Source organism: Camelus ferus, chromosome 2, assembly GCF_009834535.1.
Source record: "Camelus ferus isolate YT-003-E chromosome 2, BCGSAC_Cfer_1.0, whole genome shotgun sequence".
Lineage (NCBI taxonomy): Eukaryota > Metazoa > Chordata > Mammalia > Artiodactyla > Camelidae > Camelus > Camelus ferus.
In genome coordinates, this window is record NC_045697.1 from 34,856,237 (window position 1) to 34,875,620 (window position 19,384).

At 40.6% G+C, this 19,384-nt stretch overlaps 2 protein-coding genes and 1 long non-coding RNA gene across 4 annotated transcripts in view; 2 read left to right on the top strand and 1 right to left on the bottom strand.

Annotated features, from left to right (window-relative positions):
• The window catches only part of TEC (tec protein tyrosine kinase), a 158,532-nt gene extending 148,860 nt beyond the window's left edge, over positions 1-9,672 (bottom strand). The window contains exon 1 of the mRNA XM_032497077.1: positions 9,482-9,672. The gene's annotated coding sequence lies outside the window, so the exon portion shown is untranslated. The remainder of the gene's footprint in view (positions 1-9,481) is intronic.
• LOC116668908 overlaps positions 1-15,558 on the top strand; it is a 49,309-nt gene extending 33,751 nt beyond the window's left edge. The window contains exons 2-3 of the long non-coding RNA XR_004326167.1: positions 12,179-12,260; positions 15,282-15,558. This is a non-coding gene — a long non-coding RNA (uncharacterized LOC116668908). The remainder of the gene's footprint in view (positions 1-12,178; positions 12,261-15,281) is intronic.
• Positions 15,559-15,809: 251 nt separating this feature from the next.
• The window catches only part of SLAIN2 (SLAIN motif family member 2), a 63,271-nt gene continuing 59,696 nt past the window's right edge, over positions 15,810-19,384 (top strand). For both annotated transcript variants that reach the window (XM_032497086.1, XM_032497096.1), the window contains exon 1: positions 15,810-16,467. In XM_032497086.1, coding sequence (XP_032352977.1) covers positions 16,079-16,467 — 389 coding nt within the window. In that variant the 5' untranslated portion in view covers positions 15,810-16,078. The remainder of the gene's footprint in view (positions 16,468-19,384) is intronic.

The following is a 19,384-nucleotide window of genomic DNA, read 5'->3' on the forward strand; positions in this document are numbered from 1 at the left end:
CCTCATGGCTGGATCTCACTTTCCTAGAGAATCCCATGCTTTGGGGCCACCCCCTCCCCTTTTGCCTCTCGCCTCTCTAGATGGCCTGCATTCTGCCTATGGAGTGTGCATCTCTCTGAAAAAAAAATCTACCTTTACTCAACTATGGCTCACTTTTGCATTCTTTCCGAAATGAAGCCCAGGACCCTCACTTGGAGGGGTGCATCCCAGGGACTCACCTGGGACCTGGGACATGACCATCGTCTCCTGCCCATTTTCCTGTAACACCTCCAAGCAGCAGAGGAAGAGATATAGCCCTCATAATTTAGAAGCAAACTGCATGTAGTTCTACTTTAAATGTATGAGGGAGAAAGCTTTTGAAAGGAATCATAAACTATTTCAAAAAGAATACCTTCCAAAGTTGGCTTATATTTCTTTTAATCCCAATTTTCATATGCCATGTTAGATATTTAAAGTTAGATGCATGTAAATTATCAAACAATTGGGCTAAAGTTTCTTACACCAAACTTACTGTTTTTTTACAACTTTAAAGTTGTTCATTGAGAAAACTTACCTTGAGGTCTATATCTCTATATTATATCTATAACTGTATGTGAAACAGAGTTTCAGCTCCTTAATACTCCACGATTGTGAGTGAAAATAAAATGGCAAGTTTCACACTGGTAGAGAAGAAACTTCTGGCAATAACTAAAGAAAAGAGGGAGTCAGTGAAACATTGGATTGTGAAGGCTCTCCACTTCAGCGAAATTCGCCCCTCTGGAAAGAATTCAGAAATTTTCATATTTATAGTATTATATCACCTTCAGGGAAGATCTAAGAGTTGACTATAGCTTAGAAGGAAAGGAAAAGGAGAGGAGAGTGGAGAGTGGAGAAATGCTGAGCTTCACCTTTGTTGCGTGCATTCAAAAGAGAGAATTGATAAATGGTAGATTTGGGTTACTTTACTATTCTGTTTAACTTCCATTTCCTATGACCTTTCTTGGCATTTGATTCCCTTTTCTTGTAGTGCTTAGTTATTTTATATATTGTAACCATGGACAGCAAAATTTTTTACAAATTGATTTCTTGAAAGTAAAATGATATCACCATTGTGGAGATACTCAGTTAATTTGAAGATGTACATACCGTGTGACCCAGAAATTCCTCCTGTAGGCATAGACCCCATAGAAATTCTTGCATATGTGCACAGAAAACCTGTACAAGAATGTACTTTCAGTATTGTTGGTCACAATCTCAATTAATAGTAGAATAGATAAATGAATTGTGGCCTATGCACACACAGAATACTGCACTGTAATGAAAAGGAATGAACTATGGCTTCATGTATCATTATGGGGGAATCTTGCAAATGTAATGTTGAGGGGAAAAGCAGATTGCAAAAGGAACAGTATTGGAGCATAACAGCATTTGAAACAGTGTGGCATCGTCATGCAGATAGTCTAGAGCAGACTGCTGAATTCAAACCTACCTCTATTATTTATTAACCGACCTTGTGACATTGGCCATCACTTACCCTCTATGGGCCTCAATTTCCTTGTCTATAAAGTGGGGATAGTAATTATTCCTACTTCACATGGTTGTTGTGAAAATAAAAATGAGTTAACACTAAAGTATTCAGAAGAATATGTGGTACCATTGTTTTTCATACAATGTACATTTCATACCTGCAAAAAATACTGTATATTTTGTAAGAATGATACATGTTAGTAAACATATATGGGAATGAAAATACAAATTCATGATAGTGATTATCTCCTGGACAGAGGGATATTTCCTCAGCTGTGGTAGATGCACGATTTTTTAAATTATAATTCTTATTATGCCTTTGTGTATGACTGAGCTATTTCAGAATAAATTTTTTTTACCACTTTTTTTTCCCCTAATGGAGGTATTGTGGATTGAACACATGACCTCATTCATGCTAAGCATGTGCTCTCCCACTGAGCTGTACTCTCCCCTCTCATGATAAATTTTAAATCAAATAAATAAAATTTACTTTTAAAACTGTACATACAGCATAACCAAATTTCCCCCAAAAAATGGAAAATAGAGAAAAATTCACTCCAAATTACATCTTTAACCCACAAGTTAAAAATTAAGTAATTCTTTCAACATCTGAGTAAGGTTAGTGAGTAAGAATATTACTTTTGCAGCATTACTCATAATAGCCAAAATCAACCCAAATGACCATCAGCAAGCAAGTGGATAAACAAAATGTTGAATATCCATATAATGGAAGGAAATTCAGCAAGAAAAAAAGCAATGAAATGTTGATATATGCTACAACTTGGATGAAATTCAAAAACATTATGCACAGTAAAAGGAGCCAGACACAAAAGACCACATGTTGTATGATTCCATTTATATGAAATGTCTACGAAAGGCCAAAAAAGTGCCAAAAATAGATTAGTGGTTGCCTGGGGCCGTTGGGGAGGAAACAAAGAGTGGCTGCAAATTAGCAGAGAGGATTTTTAGGGGGTGTTGGAAATGTTCTAGGACTGCATGGTGATGATGGTTGCACAACTTTGTGTATTACTTTGTATATTACTAAAATTCATTGAATTATATACCTAAAATGGGTGAATTTTATGGTATGTAATTTATATGTCCCCAAAAAACTGTTTTTAAAAACAGTCTTCAAAGAAGAAGCACTTATGCCCAGGGGAGGGGGAGGGAATGTTATTTTAGTTTACAAACTTGAACATGGTTGCATATAAATCTGAGAAAGGACCCCAAACTGTACCCCCATTAAACTATGTCAGTAAAAACCCTCCAGATAGGTTGAGGTGGAGGCTGAAAGCAAAGGCATCTTTCTGTCAGGGTCTCTGGGAGGAGGCCACCTGGTAGGAAGCCCCCTACCAACCTTTTACAGACATAGTAGAAAAAAATAGTAATGGTGGCACCATCAGGAGAGCGCAATCTGGAGATGGTGCTCCTGGTTCTTTATGTTCTGTAGGTGGTTTGCAGGAAATTCAGAAGTTCTTGTATGCCTCAATTTGGGGAGGGCTGGCACCAAAGCCTGGGAAAGAGAATTAACTGAAAGAAGCCTGGAAATTGCAATCCTGGGATATCATACATCTGTTGATGACACTCAAGTTTATATCTAACTTAGATCTCACAGCTGCCTCACGGTTCTGATCTTCAGTGGCCAACTTGATATCTTCTGTTGGCTATTTCACAGCAGTATCCAAATAAACATGGCCCCAAACCTCCCCAACCCCATCACTCTCCCAGGTTGCCACCCCTACCCACATTCACTGTCCCAGTCTCCTCAGTACATGGAATCCACTTTCTCTATCTCCACTGCCATCACTTATTCCTGGCCATCATCATTTCTCTCCTGGACAAAGCAACAACCTCTTAACTGGTCTCTCTGCTTCCACTTTTGCTTTCCTCCAAACCACCTTCCACACAACAGCAAAACTTCTTTTCTTAAATGCAAATTGGGTCCTATCACTTAAGTGCTTAAGACTCTTCAGTAGCGCCCCATTGTAGGCAGAATAAGTCCTAACTCCTTACTTTGGCGGATAAATCCCTGAATAATCAGGCTCCTGCCTAAATTCTCACCTGGCATTCTTCCCGTCTCTGCAGTTATTCACATTTGTTCTTCTCTCAGTTTTCACATTTCCTAAGCTCTTCCCATCTCAAGGTTTTGGCACTTACTGTTTCTTCAATTTGTACCAACCTTCTGCCTTCTCATCTTTCACATTACAGCTTAAATATGCCTCTCCCAAAGTCACCTTATCCAGTCACATTGTGTAAGGCAGCCTCCATTAATGTTCTCTTCCTTCATCTCTTTTTTGTTTTCTTCACAGCACTTCTCCCATTTTGCGAATGCTGTGTGTTGCTATACCTTTATTTTAGGCTGCTTCTCTTATGAGAATTGAAACTCTATGAACTGTATGCTGTTTACTATTATAGCCCCAGCATCCAGCATAATACTTGGAATGGCTCAACAATTGAATGAAAGTGCTTAGAAAACCACTTGATTATTTTGACCTATTGTTGAATTTTCAGAAAGAAACAGATTTTCTTGGCCGTATCAGTACTATTTTGATTACGTGTAGCGGAAGCCCATTTAAGCTTAAATAAAAGGGAGATTTATTATGTGGACACAGAGTTCTCTCAGGAAGCTAAAGGGCAAAGGTATAGATGTCTCTTAGGAAAGAATTTAGTGCAGGAACTGGAGTACTGTAGGGAACCCAGGGATTTCACCCTACTTCGAAGTTAACAAGTTCTCCTGCCAAGGTTTCATTCTAGCAGAAGAAACGAGATTCCTGAGTCAGAGACAAAGAGCAATGTATGATTCGTACGTATAGTAGTAGGCAGAGTATCAGCATTTGCACTGATTCCGAGCTCCAGTTCCCACAGGGCAACGTGAAGAGAGCCAGGTGGTGCTTACTCACCCAATGGGTTGTGTTACAGGTAAGAAACCTCAAGTTTGGGGAACCCAAATCTTTTATAATGGGCAGTATGCATGCCTGGCCTTGGCCCTGGGGGGAAACTTTATCATATTGGATAGTAAACAAACCTTTGCTACACAGAGAGAGGCATTATCTTTATAGTCCAAGGCTGTTTGCTGTATAAACATCCTTGAAAAGATAATTGAGAACAAGCATGTCCAGTGCCTCACTGATAACATATGGTGGGGGAAGGGGGAGGTGGGGGAATGGGAGGGGAGAGGGGAGAGGAGGCGGGGAGGTGGGGAGAGAATGAGCTAAGCAGAAAAAAACAACAGACATCCACCATATTTACATCTCTGGAGCACGGTAGCTTTTAGTATGGTTATGGGAATAAGTTAGCACTTTTTACAAATGAATTCAGGAAACATTTACTGATTTCTATCTTATAAAACCTTACCATTAGAACTTGTTTTTCTTTTTAAAAATGTTGGCATCTCTTCCTAAAAGGTATAGAATATTTTGAAAACAATGTTAATGTATGTTCACAACAGTTGGTATGGAGGAGAGCGATTTAAATTCCTGGCAATGATGTATTTGAAATAATTCTTTAAAAATAGTTTCTCTTAAAATTTTCTGTTTCTGTTTTTTTAACTGTAGACTGTGGCAGAGGGTCACATGGGGTATTGTTTTATGTTTTTCCTGCTTAAGGGAATCTGAACTATTTTGACTCCGTAGGGAAAAAACCAAAACTTGGAACATTTATAGCTGTCTTTAAAATAAATTCAAGGCAGTACTAAGGGACTTAAATGCCCTCACTTAATTTCCCCATAATCATTTCAGATTTTTAAAATTACGTTTTTACATGAATTTGAAATTAAGGTTACCCAGAATTCTGTGGATGAAGAAAGTCTTATAGTCTTAGGAAATAAACCAGTAGTCAAGGCTTACCGCTACCAGAGTAACCTTATTCTATGATTTCTCTCCGATCAGTGATTATAGAATGACAGTTTGTAAACAAATCAATAATTTGTTTATTGTTTCTTTAGTTATACTTATCGATACATTTGTCTTAGATGATGAAATCATAAAATATTGGACTTTAATCAGCTTAGTTCACTTTATAGGGAACTTAGCATAACAATTAAGTGCTTAAATACTCGCTTAATTAAGAAAATGGTCCACAAATCAATTATAGAACGAGGATTTTCAATCTTAGTGAAAGGCGAATATTTAGAAGCAACATTCCCTCTGACTCAGTGTTAGTACTTTTTTGTTGTCTATCTCTTAAATTTAAGAAAAGAAATTTCCTTTTCCCCTTGTTTCTCTCAATTTTAACCCAAGGAAAAGTAGAACCTACTTCAGCTATATTTAGCAGTAGAGTTATACTGTAATGGCAAATTTAAATTACACATTGTTTTTCGTGTAGTTAAAAGTGTTCTTAAGCTAGAGAAATATTTCAATCAACAAAGATTCATTGGAAACTACATGCAGGACATGAAGCTTATTTAATAAGAACGAGAAAAGTGAAAGCAACATCGAAGACACAATTCATATTCTTTAATGTGCTCACTCAGAACACAAAATACCATTAATCTGCCATCATTATTGTAAAATTTAGCTACTACTTAGAGAAGTGATTTTTAGTACGGTGCTATTTAAAACATAGAACTTATTTGTAACTGGTGCATGGTGAGTACAGAAATTGAGATGAACCATTTAGAAACTTTTATGGCAGTTTGTGTAATTTTCTGCCATAAAAAATTTAAGCTTTTAAATTCAAGAACCACTGCTCTAATGTACCAGAAATGCTTATACACAATCAGAATTGTAATATAAAAATCAAAGCCCCTAATGAGAGATCAAAAAGTTTAGTTTTGTTGTAAAGCAGCCTGGAAGAAAGAAGAAATTGTATAGGGTGGATGTTGCACTTTCGTAAGTAAACGTTTGGGGAAAAAAATTTAGGCTTTACTTTTATATATCTTTTTAAATTTTATTTTTCTAGGAATTCACTTTTTCAAAAGTCTAATTCTCCTACAGGTTGGAAATAAATAAAACTCATCCTTACCACAGTTAGTTTATTTTTTTATTTTTTGTGGGTGGGTATAGATAATTAGGTTTATTTACTTTTTAGAGGAGTTACTGGGGGTTGAACCCAGGACCTTGTGCATACTAAGCATGTGCTCTACCACTTGAGCTATACCCTCGCTGCCACAGTTAGTTTTAGAAGCTCTATTTTAGTATAAAGCATTATAAAGTCACCTCATTACTATTACTCTTAAGTGGTTACTGAACACTCTAGCAGTCTGATAGGATTATAGGTTGTTTACTAAATATGCTAGATTACTAACTATTATGTATGTATATAAAGCCCAAAATACTTGAGATACCTGATGAAGTTGATATGCTCACTGTTGCCTTCATGCCCATAATCTGGAAATACTACAGGACTGTGTTCACCTCTGTCCCCTCACCACTCTGCCCCCTCCCCCCCAGCCTCAGCCTGTTCTACCACAGTGGACTAATCTTAGTTAGCCTAATAATATGTGAGTCTAATATTATGTCACCCAAGAATCAGGAATTGAGACACTGAGAGACTGAGTGATTAGGTCACAGTGGCGCACAAACTGAAATGTCAACAGTTGTTACAACACCAAACAAAAGCCACATCTAAACTGATGTTATGAGGGGAATCCAGAAGCCGTGAGTAAGCAGAAATTTTGAGAGACAATAATGAGGAATGCAGCAACTGGCAAACGTGCAGGAAGCAGAGAAGAGAGGGCTCTTGTTAAAATGTAAATCAAGTCCCGCCACCCTCCTGCTCAAAATCCTCCCTTTTCTTCTCATTTTACTTAGAGTAAAAGCCAAAGTCTTCACAAGCACCCAGTAGGCTCTACAGAATCTTTCCTCCATCCCTCTGACTTCCATCTCCCACGACTCTCCCCCCTACTCGCTCTAGTTTAGCCCCATAAACGTTGTTCCTCCATGAAGCCAGGTACATTATTGCCTCAGGGCCTTTGCACTTGCTATTTTGTTGGTCTGCTCTTCCCAAGTTACCTGCTTGTCTTGCTCTCTCAACTCCTTCAGACCTTTGCTCAAATGTCATCTTCTCTGTAATGCTTTCCTTAAGCACTGTATTTAAAATTGCAATCCCACCCCTACTCACACTCCTTATACTGCTTCTCTGATCCTCTTCCTTTACTTATGTGATTATTGTCCGTCACCCATCACTAAAATGTAAGCTCCATGAAGTCAGGTCTTTTTCCTCCACTTGATTCTTTGCTGTGTGCCCAATGCCTGGAACAATTCCTGGTGCATAATACATGCTCAATAAATATGTTAGATAAATAAATGAATGAATCGTTTAAGGAAATGGAGGACATTGCTTTGGTTTCTTACTTTGTAGTTCTACTCCTCAAGTGGCCTGGCCACACTGTATTAGCTATCATCGGGTGTTATAATGTGACTTTTTAATAGCTCCCCTTTTTCACTTTTTGATTTTTGGTTTTTTTAAGCATGTCAATATTTACATGGTTCCAAAGTCAAAACCATGTTACAAGAGAAACTCAAGATAAATTCTGTTTCATCAATGAAAAATTCATCAGTCAACCTAAGAAATGAAAATTTTTATTCAAGCCAAATTGAGGATTAGAACCTGGGGAACAGCCCCTTAGAAAGCTCTTAGAACTGTTCTACCCATTAGGAGTCAAAGCACAGTTACATAAATTTTTTGAGACAGAGGGCTGTACGTTAGATGACATATTATTGACAGTTTACACAGTTCAGATCTGCAAGTACAAAGTGGTGGGTCACTGTGACCCCTTTACAAGGTCAAAAAGGAATGTTACCCTAAAGGAGTTGTCTTGTTGGTGCTAGGAGAATGTTGTTCTTTATGGCTGAGCAGGTATTTCTGCTTCTAGGAAGGTTTGGTGGATGCATAATGCAGATACACAATGCACAGCAGAGGGGAGAGGAGGCCAAAGGACAGAGACAATTCTTTCATGTTTAAATTTTTCTTGTCTTACCATAAAATATGAATTTTATTTCACAATTGCAATGCCCTTCACTCTGTTTCTGCTCCCCATTAGGTAACCATTTTCTAACTGATTTTTGGTTTGATTTTTATTGATTCTTCCATTGTTTCTTCTTGCAAACATAAGCATGTATGTATATATTTTATATCCCTCCCTGCTGTTAACACTGAGCTCCATTCTGAAACAGTTATCATGGAGACATATGGAGATCCTTTTCTTTTTCACTGAGGCATCGTCCTCCATTATGTGACTGCTTCATGGTTTTCTCAACTAGTCCCATGTTGATAACATTTGGGTTGCTCTCAGTCTTTTGCTGTTACAAATCATGGCATAATAAATAGTAAATTGCCTTGTGCATATTTCTGTTCATATTTTTTTCCAGCTTACTTTTGGTATAGATTCTCAGAAATGAGATGAGTAGATATCCTCCTTTTTAAATTGAGATAATTCAAGTGGTTTTCTGTTCATTACAATCAACAAGTCGAGATTAAGACAGCTACCTATCCCTGAAGGCCCATGTGAAATCACACTTCTTCTGAGAAAACTCTTACTATCTCAGGCAGAAGGAATCTACTTCTATTCCTCTAATACTCTCTCAAAAAAAGAAAAAGAAAAAGAAAAAAATCAGAAAACAAGCATGAAAAAGCCCTTCTGTTCTCTCTTGTCCATATAGCTCACTTGGCACTTTTCACAAGGTTCTTTGTATAGTTATCCTCATTCATTTCATCTCCTCAATTGGACACTAAGCATCTGCAGAGCGAGGACCACAGTCCTTATGACCTTTATGGTCTCTGGCCCTTAACAGTGTACCTTGAATTAGTTAACAGTGATCGAATGCATATATAGAGAGAGTATATAATCCAGCATACAACAGTGCCCCATATAAAACTCCATTTAGAGTTATGCCACCAGAATAAATCCCATATGAACTGAAGAGCTGAATGTAAAAATTCTAAGAAACTATAAGAAAACAAGAAATGATAGTTATCATTTGTTTGGAGGTCAGGAAAGGACTATCTGAACTTTGTGGCTTCAAGCTAGGCTTACCCAAGACAAATGAATCTGGAGTCCTTTAGCACATCATTTGGATCTTCCAATAGCTTCTGCCCATTTTCTCTGCTCATGGTCCCAATCCTGGCTGGTTCACTGCTGGGCTGACCCTTCAAAGGACGACTGAATGTTCTGGCCAAATCTAAGGTTCCAGTGCCAAGCCCATTGCTACAGTCATGTGCAAGATCTGGCAACTGAATTATCGCAGTCAGGGAGCACATCAGCTTCTGTGGGAGGTGGTGTCCTTTATTAGCCTTTCGACTAACTGTAGGAGGAGTTGTTTTTTTCTGCTTGGACTCTAACAGGCTACGCCTGCTCTTGGAGGGGACCTTGTGCAACATTATGATGTAGCTCTCAATGCGTCTGAGGCAGGGAGTAGAAAAACATCTCCTTTATCCTGCCTGTTCAAGAGGTTGGATAAGTTCATTATCTTCTACGCAACCTGCAATCTCATCTTTGAAAGCAGTACACACTCCCTTGCTATCCCATTGTATACATACCTTCTACCTGCCAGGATCATCACGGTCAACACCATGATCTGTCTAGCTGCCAGTGTACAACAGAATTTTGGTGATTTTCTCATAAGCTGTTTACAAAGATACCACATCATAATTTGGATCCAATGTTCAAGGACCCAGAGGATGCTTAAACATAACTGCTAACTGACAGCTGTGCATGACTGAAGGTTGCCTAAATACCTAGCTACACCTTCTGATCAACTGATGGGGGCTGCAAAACCAGGCAATAGCAAAAGCTCAAATAATTTGGGAGAATGGTGATGATAGAAAAGAGAAAGCGAGTCTTCCAATAATGCTAGAGTAGACAGACAGAGCAGCTCGGTTTGAACTGAGAGCCACCTCTTCGTGTGCAGGTGCCCTGTCTGAGGTAAATCATGCCCAGTGACAACAGGGGAATCACCTGTGCCGTGCCCTACCGTTCATCTCTTCCCTGCCCAACACTCTACCCTCATCTACTGTGGAGACCACTGCTCCTTGTTCTTGTCTGTTTCCCTGGCTCTATGCTTTGTCTTTTGATATCTGCTTTTGTCTCTCTTATTTCAAGACCCATTCAAATTTTCTTTCTCTCATGTATGGGCCTAGCGCTCTTACTATTAAATTCTGGCTCTTACATCTTCAAGCTTTGTTGATTTTGGTGGTAGTGCTACTGCCGTAGAGACTCCCTCTGCTGACTTCTTCTCCATCAAACTACAGGCTGGACTAGTCTACCAGGCTTTCTGGTAAGAAGCTCAGATGATGAAGCTTCATCTTAGCAAACTGCTGACTGAGGGCGGGAGGCGGGGTGTGTTTCAGGACTCCTCCACCCACCTCTCAAGTGTCTGGAATACTGTCTGAGTAAATGGTCTACCAGGAAGCCTTTTGAGCAAGAGAGAGAGGAACTTTCTCTCTCCTTAAGGAATAGATTGTTTCAATGTGTCAAGTCCCAGAGGTGCTGAAACTTCAAAACTGGCAAACTTGCTCTTCAAACAAGAGGATTGAGTATTTGGGTGTCATAAAAGTAGTAACCCTCCCTCCCAACCCCACCCCAGATGGCAGCTGACCGAGGTGTCAATATTCTTGTAAGGAAAACAATGGAGAACTCGTCTTGGTCATGAACTATTGGAGATTATGAGTGCAGATTCTGAAGTCAGACCACCTTGGTTCAAAATGAACTTTGTTACTTCCTGGTTAATTCTTTAACATTTCTGTCTCAGTAGCCTCATTTATAAAATGAAGATGGTGATACTAATAGCTGTTACCTCAAAGGACAATTGTGAGTTTCAAATGAGTTATTACATATCATAAACATAGTCAATAATTGTTAGCTACTCTTATTATTGGGCCAATTCAGAAAGACCTAGATATTTACAGAATTACACTTCCACAAAGATGATGAATAAGAAAGTCACTTTCTAGATGTGCTCGGGCAGTTTGAATAGTTTATGACGTCTTTCAGTCCGTGTAATATTCCAGACATACCCCAAAGACTCAGGAATGGAATTCACTACAACTTCTTAGATAGAAGAGTAACTATATAAATATCTCAAGGACAGCTTAATTTATTTTAGCCTAATACAACCGTCTATTCATAGTCTATTATCTCTCTGGCATCTCTAGATCAATACTCAGAATAATAAATTTTAAATCCTAGATCAGATTAGTGGGACTTGTCATATCAACTTGGAGATTTGGATAATTCTTAGTAAGTTTTCTCCTATCCTTGAATGATAGGTTCTCTTGAACATCATAGATATTCAGAAGTGGTTCATACTCTACATTTCCAACTTCACTGTCCTGCTGATATACTACTTAAAGAAAGGAGGAAATAATAAATGTTATATAACAATCATATCATCCCCCTTGCTACCACAAAAAGGGTGGTAGATAAGGCCTTGTTTCATCTGGGGCTAAGACAGCAGCCTGCTAAAAGTTTAAGAACCTGTTCACCTTTGCCCTGAAAGGGTCATGGACCTTCCCATCTTCACATCAATATGATACATGCCCCCAACAGTGTGATAGGGGGCTGCCCTCTGGCCAGAGGACCTTAAGGAAGTGATGCCTACCATTATGACAGCTTTTGAAGCAACCCATAATGGTAAGATCTGATCAATGCTGACTGGAGAAATTCTAGATCCAAACCCTGGCCCCTCTTCTTTTTGCCTCCAAGATTCTAATTCTGAATCTCTTATACACATAGCCTTGAAAGTTCCTGGGTTTCCTTCTTAAAGCTGCAAGTGCCAAGATAGTGGAGAAGAGGCCCCTTGATATCGAGACCAGAGGTGGGTAGATCTTGGTGGAGAACGCTGGTGAGGAATAGATGAGAGAAAACAAGCAGGAAATGACTAGCCCAGCATGTGCCTCTGAAGATAAATTGGTTTTACTGGATAGTAAAGGTTTCTTCAAAGAATTTGAAGGTTTTTTTGTTTGGTTGGTTTTTAAAAAATGCAAATATTGCTGTAAGTGTCTTGCAATTTCTAAACTCCACTTGGGCACGTGCTCACACACACACATACATCTTGGTTTAGGATTTTAGGACTGCTAAATACCTTTAAGCCATTGAGTAATTGTTTTTCACTTAAATACTTTTAGTGGTTTGTAATATTTTCCACTTTGTCAGGAATATCGCCAAGAGCTAACATGCAAGTAGGAGCAAGTTATGGAAAGGGCCACACCTGCTTAGAACAGAAGCAACTCCTTCAGCTGGGAGCAAAGCGAACTTATTATACAGGACAACACCTGAAAAGCTAGTTGGGCTAACTGTGATGCATACTACAGACACCTCCCAGCTTTAGTCCTTGTATCTACATAAGAGTCACTTTTACAGTGACTTTTAAAAAACATGCTCTAATACTTCTGAGTCACCAGAGGAAACTGTATCGTAGTTAACCAGAAAGACAAGGATAGGTTTAGGATAGAATGGAAATATTTTTATCATCATAGTTCTCAGTAAGAACCTAAGACTTTCTCTCCTCAGTAATTGTTAGGCACTCAGGACGTGGAGAATGATCTCGTTTTGAGGAGGACTTATGTAGTGTGACATGTTGCTCTTTTGAAAGAGGAAAATATAAATAAGAAAAATCAACCAATCAACAGTATTAGGAATTTCCACTTTAATGATTTGAGACTTAACAAACACGTTTATCTGAAATTTTCTGTTAGGAGACTTCACTTGACCTAAATCCATCCATTCATTCAATATTTATTGAACACCTATCATCTAGTAGGCACTGTTCCTGGCATTGGAGATACAGCAGTGAATCCTGTTTACACACAGTTCACATTCTACAGGGGAGAGACAGGCAGTAAGCAAAGGAAGAAATAGATGATGTGTCTGAGGAAAAATGAAACAGGTTAAGAGGATGGGGGATGACAGGGATGCTCTTTTATGAGGTCATCATAATGAGATTAGTGAACTTAGGGTGGTGATATTTGAGCTGAGACCTGAATGAAGGGAGAAGGCTAGTCATGAGACAATGTGGAGGAAGAATAGATCCCAGAGGGAACAGCAAGTGTGAAGTTCCTAAAGTGTGAACATCCGAAAGGCCAGTGTGGCTGGAGCAGAGTAATGGAGGGGAATCGTGGTATTTAATGGGATACCTGCAGAAGTTTCTCAGTATCCAGTCTTACAGACCAAGGAAAGGACTTGGGATTTCAAGTATGTTGGGAAACAAGTGGAGGATTCCTAGCAAAGGAGCGACCTGATCTGAGTTATACAAAGATCATCTAGTTGCTGTGCACATCGCAGATTGTAAACAGCAAATTGGAACAGCTCATTAAGAGAGTACCATGGTAAGCTAGATAAGGACAGATGGCAACTTGAACTAGAGTTGTACCAATGGAGGTGCTAGAACCATTCAGATATATTTTGAATAGAGCCAGCATGATCTGTGTAAGGTTCAGAGATTAAGGTCCAGTACCGCATTTGTGGTATAGCTGGAATCTGCCATCCTGCCTTCTAATTCCCCATTCATTTCTCCACATTATATCAGCCTCTCCTTGCCCCATGAAATACTAGCATTTAACTTCATAATGTCATATGAACTACTTTTTCAAGGAATATATTTAAAGTAAATGTTCTTGTTACAGAACCTGGCTTGTTGGAATCTATTTCACAAAACATTAAATGCAAGTGAAAAGTGCTATATGTGAAGCAGTCATGATGTTTAACCCTCTGGTGACTAGTTCAGATGTGTCAGAGACAGCAATGATATTTAGATGTGAATTATATAGATAATACATATTACTTCACAATTATTGTCTGTTAACAGACATCTTTTGACTAGGAAAGGGAAAATACTTCATAGTTAGTCAGCAAACTTTGGAAATACTCAATGCTTTTTTTTAGCCATGAACAAACATCTGGTCCTTGACTAATAAGAATTTACATTCTTCATAACTTTCAACAAACCAGATATTGAATGTCCACTGTGTCAGATACTATACTAGACATGGAAAACAAAAATGAATGGTCTCTTTTCATCAAGCATACAGACAACAAACGAAAAAGACTTAGAAAAAGAAGCAGATTTTTTACAAGTGCAAACACCTGTTGAAAATGAGGGATCAGGTGATGCTAAACAGAAACAATTAGATCTTTGTGGAATTGTCAGAAAAAGGTTTCCTGGATGGGTGAGCATGGGTTTTAAGAAAAGGAGTCGAATTTGGCAGGTAGAATATCTAGGCAGGGAAAATACAGCGCAGAAAGGCTCAAGGGTAGAAACAAACCACGTTATATGAGTGCCCACCCAGGTGTAATAGGACTGGATCATTATTAGCTAAGGGTGGAGGAGGCAATTAGAGGAAAACTGCAGATACAAGCCAAATAGTTCACAATTGACATCTGAAGAGCAGTAAATGTGATCACAACAAAGAATTTAGGTGTTTTGTTTTGTTTTGCTGTCAGTAGTACGAATTATAAACAGGTGCCACCGAAGGCAGATTTTTTTTTTTTACATTCATACATCTCCCAGCATTCATCAGTATTTGTCAAAGTTTATTAAAGTACTTTCAGTATATAACTTTTTAAAAATTCAACACACTATGAAGTTTTTCAGAAGAAAAACGAGCCAAAGAGCAGATTATGCATTAACAAAGATGAGAGAGGAATGGGTTTCTATCTCCCGCTTCCATGCCATTGTGCAGTAAACTTTAAATCGGGAAAGTTTTTCTAATAAACGAGATGACGCCTTTAAAGTGCTTAGCACAGTGTCTGGTCCGTAGTAAGCACTCAACAATTTATGGTTATTATTTTGACCTTAGACCTCTCTTAACCATTTGGGATTCTGTTTTCTCATTTTCAGAGGAAGAAACGGGTCACAGATGGTCTGAGGCTCCTGCCAGCCCTGACAATCTCCTATTTCAAGGAGGCATCGAATAAATATTTGCTGAACAGACACAGTAAACGGGGCCCTGTTGAGCGCCCCATCCGAGAACCAGCCGGGAGTGTCGACAGGATCGGGGGGTGGGGGTGGGCCCATAAGCGAGTGTTTGGAGGTGGAGATAAAACTACAACGCCCCCCCTCATCCAAGGCCAACAGGCCGGGTTGAGGAAAATCTCTGTTGGCGATCTTAGCCCCACCCGCCGCCAAGTCCACACTCCCCTCGGGCCCCGCCTGCGGCGGGAATCGCTCTTCCCAGACAGCGGGCAGTGCCCGCCCCTGCCGACGCCTTGGGCACGCCCCTTCCGGCTCAACTCCCGCCCACCCGCCCCGCCCAGCGGCCTCGCCCAAGGCCCCGCCCCTCCGCGAGGCAGGCGCCTGGCCCTCTCAGCGCTAGCTCGCGGCCGCGTCCGCCCCCGACGCTCTGAGGTCACCGACGGGGCCGGGCTGAGGGGGGCGGAGGGACGGAGGGAAGATGGCGGCCGAGGCCGGATATTGGCACCGCCTCCCCCAATCCTGGAGCCGGCGCAGATGAGGCGGCTCGGCTGGGGCCAGCGGCGCTTCGGAACCGGAGCAGGTGGGACCCTGGCGGTGGGGCTTGGCCCTGCTGTATGCCGGCGCCTCGGCTAGAGTGAGCGGCGGCGGCGCCCTTCCTCCGGCTCTTTCCCTGTGGCCGTGAGTTCGAGCGGGTGGCAGGCGGCAGAGGCGGCGGGGCCGGGATGGAGGACGTAAACTCCAATGTGAACGCGGACCAGGAGGTACGGAAGCTGCAGGAGCTGGTGAAGAAGCTGGAGAAGCAGAACGAACAGCTGAGGAGCCGCTCCGGGGCCGTGCAGAGCGCCGGCTCCCTGGGGCCTGGCAGCCCTGTTCGGGTCGGCGGGTCCACTCCCTCCTCTGGCGCGGCGTCCCCTCGGGGCTTCCCCTTGGGCCTCAACGTCAAGTCGGGCAGCGGGGCCGGGTCGGGCCCAAGGCGGACGAGTAGCGAGGAGCTGCGGGACGCCACCTCTTTGCTGGCAGCGGGCGAGGGCGGCTTGCTGGACGAGGTGGAGCCGCTGCGGCCCGAGGAGCTGGAGCGCCTGTCAGGCTGGGAGGAGGAGGAGGAGAGCTGGTGAGCGCGGGGCTCTGGGCCGGGGCTGGGCGGGGACGGGCCTGGGGGCGGAGAGCGTCTTTCGAGGGTCCCCTGGTAAGACACCTGGCTTTGTGTGGCCGGATCCGCTCTCTGACGGGGACTCGTGGTTTTCTTGCTGTGCCTGTGGAAAGGTCAGCTAGAGTTGGCGGCTCCAGGCTAGCGAGAGGAACAGGGTTTGTAGCTAGTTCTTCTCTGGGCTGGGGGCCCTCTGGACTTTGGACCCCGTTGGGGTCTTTGGGCTGGTACAGCGTAGGAAGAGCTGCTCGCCGTGGGAGGAGTCGGAGATGGAAAACTGCTTTGTGTGAAATTCTGGCTTTCGGATGGTGGCCTGGGCATTTTGGATTTGGGGGAGGGGTCTGCTTGATGAGGTATCACCTGGTCGGGGAGCAGACCAGAGTGGTCTTAAGTCTGTGCAGTGGTCAGTGTTTTGGGCCAGTGGGAGATGGGTACGTTTCTGTCCGCGATGGGGAGACCATGTGAATCAGCACTCCCTCTCGGGTAGTGGGGTAAAGCTTGCTTTGTGTGAAGAGGGCAGAGGATGGTGCTGCTTTGTGTACAGTCAAAGGTGGAACAAGAGCCCTGGCTCTCCTTTTTTAAACACGAATTGGGTCTGCCGTTTTTCGGAGCTGAGAAGTGACAGTTATCCTTTCAGTTCTGTATCATCCTAGGGGCAGAGAGCCCTATTTAAAAACCTAAACCGAACTGTATTGTCATAAGTCACTTCTTGATAAAGTTGTGATCCACACCATATCACTTCCATATATAGAAAGGACAAGGGAGGCAGTTTCCCTCATGGTTTATTATAACAGCAGAAAGATGTCAATTGGAAATTCTTAACTTATCCTTTTTTAAAAGTTTTAATTTTTAGCTGAGATACCTCTGCTCTTTGTTGACACTGAAACTTCTAACTTAGTGAAATTGAAATCCTTCATGGACTATGGTATTGCAGGGCTACAACTTTACAGAGGTGGTTAAGAGCTTTGCCTGGATTCAGTCCCTGGCTCTGCTACTTACTAGCTGTACGACCTTGGGCAAGTTACTCTAAGCCTCGCCTTCTTCCTCTATTGGATGGAGAAAATAATAGTTCTTACCTCTTTAGAGTTGTGAACATTATGTGAGATAATCTGTATGCTTTTAAAAAATATTTTAATGAAGTGTTGTTGATTTATGCTTTTAGCATGAGTCTGGCATATTAACTCTCTGAGACTAGCTACAATTACTCTTAAGCCTGTTTGTTTAAATTGAGAAATATTGGGTGAGTGCTTTCAGGATCTTGTGGGAGATTCTTAAATGTTGATCCCTGCTCATTAAGGCAGTTATCGTAGTCAAGCTTTATGCAGGAATAAAATAAGAAATAGTCTAGGAAATACACAATGAATTGCTAAAAAGAGTGATAGGGACAAAAAGTACTGAGAGTGCTCAGAATTGGGAAGAAAATAATAGTCTAAAGTAGTTGGGGCAGACTTTGAGAGGTGGCTTTTATGCTCTGACAACTGCTAGAGGCAGAAATATTTGTAACTCCCAATTAGAAAGGGTTGAATTACGTCGATACTCTTGAATATATGATGTCAAGCCTTTATTTTATTGTCAAGTGATACTAAATATTATTAGAAGTGACAGTTTTTCATATTAGTGTGAAATCATGTGCTCTCAAAGGAATCTTAGGTATGTAGACACTTTAAAAGAAACCAGAATCATCTAAATATCATCACATGCTTCTTACAAGTGATGATTATAATGATGCTCTTAATAATAACGAGGATTAGCTGCACTCATCAGCCCATTTTAGATTATGTATTCTTAGAACACGTTGACTCCGCTTGGAGAAGCTGATTAAGTCTTTGCTGCTTTGGTTTCTGAACATAGGGTTTGTTCAGGTAAAACAAGTCTTCTTAAATACTATGCCAGAAGTTTCTTTTGACCAGATGGTACCTGCTTACTGTTTGATCCTGGTTACTATATATCTTGATACTATAGATGTCCTGCACTTTTTCTGAGAAGATTTGTGTGAATTAAAAGTTTGATAAATCATATTTACAGTACTTTGGAGTATGTATTTGGAGTATAAGTTAAAAGGGGTGGTGGTAGGTGTTAGTGGTAGAGAAAGAAAGATTTAGAGAGTTTTTTTCTTAGCAAGCTAAAAATCTACTTTCTGTAACTTACACCATTTCTTTTTTCATCTAGAGGAATGTTTTCCCCCAAATGTAAACCACAAAATGCTAGTTCTGAAGATGGTTAGTAGATATTGTGGACCTGAGATCAAAATATATGGGAAAAACAGTTCAACAACAACAAAAATTTTTCTTTAATGCTGATTTTTTTTTTGATACGATCGTATATATTTAGTATGGTAAATCTGTAAGTGGTATAGTTTGTTTACTAAATTTATTTGCACTCCCAAGGAACTAGTATCTGTAGAGCATACCTAGAAAATAGTGTTGTTCTTAGAGCAGTGGCTTTCACAGCTTCTTTTTCCTGAACCCAGCTTCATGATAAGAAAGACATTTTATACCATAACCTCGTACATAAATATATATGAATAATTGAAACAAGTGTTTCACAAAACTGTACTTCGTACATGTGGTAAGCACTAATATTTTCTATTTTGTTCTGTTTCTTCAGGAAAAAAAAGCTGGTTACAACCTACTGAGCTGATTTGCTCACCCATTAATGGGTAATTCTCAGTTTGAAAAACGCTCTTCTAGTAACAACTCAGAAAAGTTTAGAGAAGAGAACTAACGTTATTGTGCATCACAACGTGTTAGGCTATGCCAGGCAACTCACATTTTTACACTTAATTGCATTTAATTTTTATCCGTTTATGAAGTAAGTAGCATTTTCTAGGTGAGGAAACTTGACCTTTCTAAGCATCAAATAACATGGTAAATGATAGCCA